Source organism: Etheostoma spectabile, chromosome 10 (assembly GCF_008692095.1).
Source record: "Etheostoma spectabile isolate EspeVRDwgs_2016 chromosome 10, UIUC_Espe_1.0, whole genome shotgun sequence".
Classification (NCBI taxonomy): Eukaryota; Metazoa; Chordata; class Actinopteri; order Perciformes; family Percidae; genus Etheostoma; species Etheostoma spectabile.
Genome location: NC_045742.1, coordinates 14,896,759 through 14,907,103, shown reverse-complemented (window position 1 = coordinate 14,907,103; position 10,345 = coordinate 14,896,759). Strand labels below are relative to the sequence as shown.

General features: G+C 39.9%; 1 protein-coding gene across 3 annotated transcripts in view; it reads left to right on the top strand.

Annotated features, from left to right (window-relative positions):
* Positions 1-5,800: 5,800 nt before the first annotated feature.
* The window catches only part of pmt (phosphoethanolamine methyltransferase), a 6,603-nt gene continuing 2,058 nt past the window's right edge, over positions 5,801-10,345 (top strand). Inside the window, exons 1-8 of one of the 3 annotated variants that reach the window (XM_032527512.1) lie at positions 5,801-5,867; positions 7,339-7,510; positions 7,720-7,875; positions 8,135-8,271; positions 8,488-8,633; positions 8,780-8,968; positions 10,007-10,096; positions 10,204-10,293. In XM_032527512.1, coding sequence (XP_032383403.1) covers positions 7,350-7,510; positions 7,720-7,875; positions 8,135-8,271; positions 8,488-8,633; positions 8,780-8,968; positions 10,007-10,096; positions 10,204-10,293 — 969 coding nt within the window. In that variant the 5' untranslated portion in view covers positions 5,801-5,867; positions 7,339-7,349. Of the gene's footprint in view, positions 5,868-6,086; positions 6,267-7,338; positions 7,511-7,719; positions 7,876-8,134; positions 8,272-8,487; positions 8,634-8,779; positions 8,969-10,006; positions 10,097-10,203; positions 10,294-10,345 lie in introns of those variants that run through there. The other 2 variants (XM_032527513.1, XM_032527510.1) reach the window with 2 other exon arrangements.

Below are 10,345 nucleotides of genomic sequence, written 5' to 3'. Positions count from 1 at the left end.
AAAAAAAAAAAGATTCTAAGTGTACTTCCATTGGGCCTATTCCCTATACTACGGACCTAAATTGAACACAATAAATTTACATATTCAGAGACTATTTCTTTGGTATTATGTAAGCTTTGAAGCTTTTTTTCTGCTAAGATGAACATATGATGTTAAAAGCTCCCTGCTATGCTGCTTGCCACACTTCGGATGTTTTTAAAATCTGTCTTGGCTTCCAGTTCTGCGCTCTTTGTTTTATGAAATTGTGATGTTCTCTAAAAGACAATAATAGAGGTGTTTAAACTTGCTCCTTTTATTACCTTTACTGCTGAAGTTGGACAATACTTGAACTTCCATTAAGGGAACACCCTTAACTCACAACTTGTTGTAATGTAGGTATTTTTGTGGGCCTTTCCTGACATCTAGTGGACAAGATTGAAAGTGTTGTTTTTTTACTTTGATATTCTTCAGTGGAGAGTTTCAACTCAATTTTTGTCTTGCAATAAATATGATTTTCGGCTGAAAACAAACTCGTCAGAGGGAAACTTAAGTCACCTGAGGCTTAAAAAGTGAATGTACTTTTGAATGTGAATTCAAAGTATTCCTGTGCATTGATGCGTAACTACTCCTGCACCATAATCCCCTTTTCTGATGCCCATTGTATTCACAGTACAGAATGCTCCAAACAGTTGTATCTTGCTAAAATCTGGCAACATTAGTGTCACCCGTCAAAAGTAACACAATTTAGGTCTGCTCTTAAATCTTGCCACCCTCAGAATGTGTTGTAATCATAGAAATAAGTGTAATACATAAATGTATTAAACATTTGCTAAAGTCTTAATGATAGCATTTGTAATTTGTACCGTTTCAATAATGTACTGAGTGGGAAGGTCTGATTAATCCTTTTTACCACCAATTGCAATGATCTCTGTGAATTTGTTTGTAGAGCTGAAACAATTCCAAATTAATTGTCTCAGTAACAATTGTGATTAACCATATAATTCTCTTTCACTCAATTTTAAAAATGTATTTATGCATTACTTTTATTCAAACTTTTATCCAAATTCAAGTTTTGAATTAATCCCATCTATCATCTATTGTTTATCAATCCTATGTGACCCAGATATGGTCAAAACACAGACACACAGCCTATGAAGTCTTTATTATCATGAAACGTTTTTTCCAACTGTTGCCCCCTTGAGAAACTTTTTTCAATTATTGCTGTAATGTACTGAGCAGGATTATTGTTGCTTTAAACAATGTCCTAGTCTGAAGATTCATCCCGCACCAGTGACAATCGTCAAAATATCTCCTCTAGCTTTCACTAGCCATTCTTCCTGCCCACTTAAACGTCCAGTCCAGGCCAAGGCCATACCTGAACAGGTACAAACACACACCAGGAGTAAAAATCAAACAACCACTCTTGAATATGTTTGCTTTATATTTTGCTTCCAAAACATGGTGATGTATTAAAGTTCAGAAATAAATCTTTCGCAACAACCGTGTCAATATTTCCACTGAAAGCTAATCATTTACATGTTCTTCACTCTGGTAGATTCTGATGCTCTTCAAAAATTGTTCCCTCCTCCTCCAACTCAGTTTGTTCAAACCAGCAAATGGTCTCTGATAGCTTCTGAAAGTGCATCCTCCTCCTCAGATATCACTCAGGCTCATCAACATGTTTTTTTTTTTATATATATATAAATAAATGGATCTCAAACCTATTTCATGAATGGCATGTCTCAATTCTTTGATGGGTATTTTTAAATAGTTGCTATTTAAAAATTAGCTTCTGTGTAAGCATTAGGTTCAAGACAATCGCACCTCACCACCCATTTGGTAGCTGCTCTGGAGCCTTTGAACATATCACACAATCTTCCTCAGCAGATGGGGTTGCCCAGTTGTCATGGAGCTGTAGATGTTCAAACTCTTCTTGTTCTGGATCAGTTAAAGTGCTCACATTATGCTCATTTTTAGGTTCATAATTGTATTTAGAGGTTGAACCAGACAGCTGCTGAATGGACCATGTGGTGAGATTGTTGCGTTGCTCCAAAGTCATGGACTAACTCTCCCAATATATTTTACTATATTCTTCTCACATCTTTGGGTGCTACTAAATCACAAAGTGGGTTCTGATTTATACAGCAATAACATAGCTGAGGAAATACCCATCACAAAGTTAAATGGACAATAAGTATAAACACATAATCACCAAACTTATTAAAGTAAACATGAACCTCAATCAAAATTAATTTACTTTTAGTTGCATGTATTAGCTACTGTAATAGCCATGGCTTGGTGATACCTGCCTTTGGTCAGATATGTGTATCTGTATTCACGTTAGCATACCTTAAACACCTACTTTTAATTGATGTTGATTATTTATGAGAACACACTGGATAGGGACTTTCTGAGCCACTATCTGTACTAAAAGTCTTGGAAAACCCCTTCCACCTGCTTTCACCCAGAGTCCAATCTGGTTATGACCTTTGGATATGGTTACGTTGGAACTGTGCAAAAAGTCAAATGCAAAAAAAGGTCCCACACACACAGGGTACATACTAACACCAAAAGCACTTTCAATTAAACAGCCATCAAAAGTTTAACTTGAACAGCAATGTTTGAGACATTGATTCTGCAAATAATGAAATCTCATGAGCGTGTACTTCCTCGTGAACAAGGGCCCTTTTCATAAAGCAAGTTTACCAAATAAGCCTTAATTTAGTTAGTCTGACTCATTGACAGTTGATTTGGTACAGAAATCAAATTCAACACAATTCAAGTCTGTTACTGTGCTAACTAATGCTGGCAGACAGGTGGTACTCATTAGGCTGAAACAAGCAATTTACAATAACTTTTATCCAGTCAAGAGAGTTTGGTAAATGTGTCCTCATATAATCTCACAGAAAACCAATTTAGAGGTTTTAGATAATACCAAAATGTTCTTCAAAAAATTCTTATGACTCTTAAAAACATTTCTTCATGGCACTCTCTGGTCAAAAAACTCTGTAGGGTCCCTCTCAATCCTCCTCTGGTCCACACCAAAGGTACAGAAAGTGAGGATAAAGAATCACTAATACTGAAACTTTGGGGTTGCTAGAACTGTTTACTAATTCGTATTAACTAAAATGTTACGAATCAGAAGGCCTTGACATTTATTGTAGAGATTTTTCACAACCCAGAAACCTAAAAGCTGTACAAATGAACTGCTTATAACTACAGCTATAATGTATTAATAAATCATGTTTTATTAGAAAGCCATTGGTCACAACATACACTGTTACCTCTTATGAGGTAGTGGTACCCAATCATTGTTGGTCTTCACTGCACTTTCTCTCCCTCTTGCTTTTCACCTTCACATTGACCATAATCTAAGTACTTATTGACAAGTGACAACTGCAGACTTGACCGATTTGCGTAAAAGACCTATTTAACATCAATAATTGAATAGCTAACGTTTCCCTGATAGCTTATTGGAAAGTAAGAAACTCCTACCTCTTTTATAAATTATTGTATTAACATGTAAATACAATTAATGGTTTACTAAATTGTGTTAACTAAAATGTCAAGACTTAGAAGGTCCTTTTGGCATTTATTGTAGAGCAATTTCACAACCCAGAAACCTAAAAGCTGTACAAATTAACACCTTACAACCAGAAGAACAATAAATTATGTCTTAGTAGAAAGCCATTGGTCAGAATGTACACTGTAACGCATTATGAGGTAGTGGTACCCAATCATTGTTGGTCTTCGCTGCACTTTCACTTTACCTTGTTTGGTTCACCACTCCTGCACAAAATTAAATTAAATGATTATAAATTATTAAATTATGTAATTTCCCAAACATCACTGAATGTTTTTCCGCTTTAAAGACCAGGGGCCTGTTGCACGAAAGTAGAATAAAGATATCCAGGATAAGTGAAAAAGCGCAGCTTGACTTAGTGTGACCTGCTCATCGCGGCTTAATCGGTTGCACGTTTGCCGAGCCAAGATAAACAGGTGGAGCTATGTCAAGCCAGGGGTAGATAGCCAGGATAAGTGCACGTTCACGGCTTTCTCAAATAGACCACGTTATCGATCACAGATTTACTGATGCAGAGATGAGAAGACGCATGCGCCAAATGTTTCACCCAATGAGCAGCATCTTCTAATGGAAAATAACGAGGAGGGGAAGAATATGGAAAAAGGGAAATACGGCTCTTATCAAACGGAGAAAAAAAGCCCAACATAGCGGACCCTACTGAATGTGTGGTGGTTTAAAAATATCTACTTTGCCTCAAAAGTGAGCGGAGGGAACCAATGTTCCTCGGGAAATGGACCCTACGGACTTTAGGCTTAATTTCAAACCCTTAGTCACAACGCGAGAACATGTTTTACAACCATGCACAAATCTCTATAAGCTATATCTAATTCTTTGTACAATTAATGTTCATACAGAACAATCAGAAAGGGACAACAACTAGAAAAAAAAGTAAATGACTTCAATACACGCTGTGAACATATATGTAAAACAATATTCATGTTTTTTTATTCTTCTGACAAGTGACCGCACCAAAATAAAAAGATTAAGAAGCATTGTGGTGTTCCCAGTGTGATGAATGTAAACTACACTATATATACGTACTATATATAGACCACGTTATTAGTCCGGTGATGTGAGACTTATTGAGAAGGTTATGAAACCAATGTAAGCTATAACAAAAAACAATAGGCCCACTTATTAAGGAGTAACACAAACTACCCTTCATTAGAGAAGGACAAGCAACAAGAAAATGAAATCATGAATGTATTGGTCTCTGACCAGTCTGCCATTAATATCATCTGGGATATCGCTACATTAATATCGTCACACAGTCTCCGGAGTGCGTCCTGTATAAACCTGAAGCTGAGACCACGGACGTTGCGCTGCTCATCTCTACTTTTACAGAGAGAGAGGACACTGACGCGACTCGCAAGTCTGCTGGCAGGCAATACCAGGCACCGGGCACCAGGCACCGGGCACCAGGCACCGGGCAGCAGGCACCGGGCAGCGGCCGCACGCCAGGCAGCCTCGACACACTACCGTCCCACCGGGAAAAGTCCCACTCCGCATCAGGGTGCCAGTGCAACCATTTCTGACCATCTAAACAGCTGTAGTAGGGTTTAAATCAAACTCGCGAAAACAAAAGTGACAAGTAGGCTAATGCATGTTAATAAAAATAAAGCAGAACACATGCAGAAGAGACGCAATAACTGTTAAACACGTTTATTTCGGATCAGACGGCAGCTGATTTGACACATGAGACTCCAGGATTAATCTTAGCCTGGCTGTTAGCCTGCTCTGGACCAGGCTAGCCGCAAAGAATAAATCTCCATGGTTACTTGGCTGGGCTTAATTCAATCTGGTTTCGTGCAACCGAGTCCAAGCTAAATTCATCCAGGATAACTTGAATATCCCGGCTTAATCCCCTATCCTAGTTTCGTGCAACAGGCCCCAGACCTAGCTGCACCTCAAGAGTAACTCAACAGCTTGTTTGATTTAACTGGGGGTCAAAAACAATAATTTCATTATCGAGTCAATAACATAGACATTTACTTATTGCACGGATTTTCTTTAAAATCAGATTCGTCTTGCATCGTCACACCTAACAGCTGAACCTTTGCGTGGCCTCTTGTTGCATCAAAAATGTAAATAACAAGGCTTGTACGGTTTAACAATTATTTTTAGGTGGCCCCGGGGGATCTCCACTTTAACGGTGCAGAGTTTTTCAGCTGCACCATGACGCAATGTTGCACCATGCGCGCATGCCACTGGACAAATATTGCTAGTCATCAAAAGTTGCCTATCCGTAAGCCGATGAGGGGAGAGTGCCGCTAGCTCAGACCACTTAACAATTCAACATGAAACAGCCATCGTGAGTGTGCATTGTCAAACTTCTCTCAGTAAACAATGGTTAGGCCGATATAGCCGGTTGACGACACTCGGGTCTTTTATGGTGATTTATTAGCTCAGTGTGCACACTGCCAAATAACCTCTATAAATGTGTCTCAGATAGTCCGTGGATACTTCTCCCCTCCCCGTTCCTCCCCTGCCCTGCCCTGTCCTCATGTTGCGCGCATCCTAATGGCCAGTTTCCCACCTGGTGACCATCTCCTCCACGCGTGCTGTTATATAAAGAGCACCCATGCATGCTAAAACCTCCACTCTGTCAGAGGAGTCACACGTAGTAACCCTTTTTTGTTAATTGCCAGACTATATTTTAAGTGTAGAATAACTTCAAAACAACCAAAGACCACCATGGAAAAAGGTAGGAGTAGAGTAAATCTGGATTGTCTTTAAGCCTGATGCAACTGATGTTTGGACTTTGTTGGAGCTGCCACATGTTCTTTTGTTTAAATTGTTCACTCAGCTGGTGGAAGTAATCCTACTGTGACACAGTGCTGGAATGTGATTTGAATAAGGTTTTCAGCTGTCAAATGATCCCTGCAGTGTTTGTCTGCTTGGATGTCATCCTGCTGTTATCCTAGTGCTTACGCATAACCATATAAAGGACTATGAAGACATTTACTTCACCTCAGTTATCATCTTTTTACTGGAGGACTGGAGGTACCCATTATTTGCTGTGCTGCTGGCAATTAAGCAAAGCATTATTTATGGGGGTTCTGTGGATTTGAATCGATTAGAAGATTAGAGGAGAGGAAAAAAAGTTGGTTTTATCCCTTTTGACAAATTTAGTCAAACCTGATGTGTCATAGTAGAAATACTGCATACATATACAGACAAAAGCATGCAAAACATCTGAAAAATTGATTAAGAGCAAGTGAAAGATGAAACTGGTGGTGTGTGTGTCCGGGGGGGGGGGTGTTGACATACATTTCTGTAATATGTCCCTTGTAAATTGAATGAATACAACATGAGTTGAATTGTTTTTTTCAACTGCTTGATAGATGATTCACAGGTCCAGGGTCCGTGAACTTTGCCACATATTCCAGAGAAAATAAAATTAGGCAAACTACTTGTATTTTCTAGTTCTGCATCTGCATTTAAGACCCAATTGTGAATAGTTATTTGAACATCAATGTGGGTAGGGAGTGGTATTTAACTGTTTTTTTAGTCTGATTACAGTTTAGCTGATCATACATTTGTGCTTCAGCAGATGTCCATTTCTCTTGAAAATGAGCTAAACAGAAGCTTACAACATTGTTATTTTTATGTACTGTATGTACTTATTTAATGGAGTCTTGATGCATTTTGTTTAAACAAGCAGAACATTAACAGTTGATCTTTTTCCGTCATCATCCTACTCTAATAATGAATATTGTTCTATTGTATTTTATACGTTTTTGCTAATCTAATCTGGACAACTGTGTGCTTCACAGCTCGTAGCAACATGACAGAGTTTTGGAAAGAGCACTCCAAGGCCGCCACTGTGGAGGAGATGATGCTGGACACTCGTGCCAGGGAGCTGACCAAACAGGAGCTGCCCGAGATCCTGTCTGTACTGCCCAGCCTGGCTGGATCCAGAGTGCTGGAACTGGGAGCTGGGATCGGGTGAGCATGCAGCGGCATTTGACTGTCTGTAATAATTGGTGTGTGTGAGCAGCTTTTCCAGGGTTTCCATTTAATTTAATTTTTAAAGTAAAAGGCAGATTTCAAATTCAGGGTATCAAAGTATGTTTTTGATGTCGTGTTGGAGAATCGAACTAAAAACCAAACTAGAAGTAATCTAGATAGATTTCTACTGACATGTGTCTCTGCAGTCGTTTCACCAGCCACCTGCTGACCAAGGCTGACCATGTGACGGCTGTGGACTTCATGGAAAGCTTTGTGGAGAGGAACAGGCAGGACAATGGTCACCATAGCAACGCTACCTTTATCCAAGCTGATGTCACAAAGCTGGATATCCCCCAAAACAGGTGTGTGTTAAACTTTATTTACATTGCAATACAAGGTGCTTAACAACAATACAGCAATACAATGAAGGAGGAATTTATTTCCGCAACGTGTGAAGCTGTGCACAGCTTCACATGTTGTTGGATTGAAGCGGGCAGCAAGCCATACAGTCTGATGGAGGATGAATGAACAATCAGATCATACATAGGATAGATCAAATCTTTCAAATAAAAATTGTAGCTTTTTAATATAGTTAATGTTTCCATTCATTGGTCCCCTCAGCATTGACTTTGTCTTTTCCAACTGGCTGCTGATGTACCTGAGCGACACAGAGCTAAAGTCCTTCATAGAGAAGACGCTGGGCTGGCTGCGGCCCGGTGGCTTCTTTTTCTTCAGAGAGTCCTGCAACCACCAGTCAGGTACTCAGCTAACAATAAAACGTCAACGTCTCTCTTATGAATAATAATGCTTTACACATTAATGAGAACTGAATCTGACTCAATAAATTTAAATGGGGACGTTTGCTCTTTCTTTCTCATGCACTCTGTCTTAGTTGATTATGAACGTTCAGCAACAGTAAAGCTTTCAAAAGCAAATGATGAAGGATTGGTTTTAACTTGCGACTTTCTACCAAGGTGACTTCAAGAGAGACTTTGACCCCACTTGCTTCCGCACCGAGGCACAGTACAGCCACCTGGTATCATCACTACAGGTGCCAGAGGGGGGCCAAATGTTTGGTTTCAACATTGTGTTGAAAAAGAATGTTCAGGCCTATGTTCAGGTAGGCATTTAAGTCGTCTAGTAAAACTTTGACTATAAAATTGGACATAGCAGTGTGAGACGTAGGGGCAAGGATGTGTAGTTAACCCTTTCCTTTCTCCCCTCCTCTCCATCTGCATCTCCATCCTTTTTGTTCTCCTTTTACAGTTGAAAAATAATCCGAATCAGATCTGCTGGCTTCTGGAGAAGGTTTCCCGCTCCTCGACCACCCAGAACGCATTCAACACCTTTCAGGAGTTCCTGGACAACCAGCAGTACACCAAACGCAGCATCCTGCGCTACGAGAAGATGTTCGGGGCTGGTTATGTCAGCACAGGGGGGCCTAGCACCACCAAGGTAGGAATAAAGGAAGGAATCAATAAGTGCTTCTTGGAAAGAACACAACAAGAAAACTAAATAAAGCGAGTAAAGTAAAAAGCTCTGCAATAACTTATGTGACCAAAGTTGATAATGTTCGCAACAGCGTAAAATAAATCTCTAAATGACTTCCACTCAGGGCCACCACTTGAAATCCCGGTCTCGATTGAAATATCTCAAAAACTATTGGATGGATTGCCATGAAATTTAACCATTAACTCTTTATCTCAAGGCACCGTCTCTCAAAATGTGTCCAATACTTTGGTTTAGGATCAATTACCAGCTAACGTAATAATAGCACTCCTGTTATTCTCAGCTGTACTTTGTACAAATGTTTGCATGCTGACATGCTAAACTAAGATGATCACGTTATAATCATTATACCTGCTTAACATTGGCATGTTAGCATTTTCTTTAGCAGGATGACAATAGCATTTAGCTGAAAGCCCTACTGTTCTAAACACAGTCTAAGAGTCAAAAGTGTGGCTGTAGACTCTAATCCGAAATTAACCTGTCCGCAGGGGTTTCTCTTGTCGCCATCAGAGGGTGCGTGCGTAGGCTCTGTGCGGACGTGCGCTTTGTGCCAATTGTTTGTGGCTGCACGGACCCACTCTGCAACAAGTGGTAGCGATCTACTGCGCATGTGTGGAACATGTCCTCCAAGCAGATTGTATAAAGAGCTACTGTGCGACCGCTGTGTACACATCTGTTCAGGAGTATAATCACGCCTTTTAGTTTTGCTAACAAATGACCTTCAACAGCAACAGAACCAGCCTTTATCATAGCAGCTTTATCAGGGATGCTCCTCTCGTCTTCTGCTTCCTCTGTTCCTCTTTGAAAGTCTTTGTTCTATTTTTTTGTGAGCGCAGCTGTGCTTTCTATCATGCACACTCTCTCCATGCCACATGAGTAAACTTATGCCAAACAGACTTCAGAGTTGAGTGTTTTATTCAACATTATTATCCATGACTGAGAAAAGTGACGTATGACTTGTATCCTTTTTTTTTGTGGTGACAGGAGTTTGTGGACCTGCTCAACCTGAAGCCCGGACAGAAGGTTCTAGATGTTGGCTGTGGCATTGGTGGAGGAGACTTTTACATGGCAAAGGTAAGAGCCAAGGAATCTGACATAGTTAGGGTGATGCTTGTAATGATGATAGAGGGATTTTATTATGATTTGAAACTACAATGAAGCTGATGATTGTTACTTTTCAGACCTTTGGAGTGGAGGTGCTTGGCCTGGATTTGTCAAACAACATGGTGGACATTGCCATGGAGAGGGCCATCACTGAGAAGCTGCCATCAGTATGTTTAAATGTTCACTTGTCCTATTAGTTTGAATACCACGGATAACAGT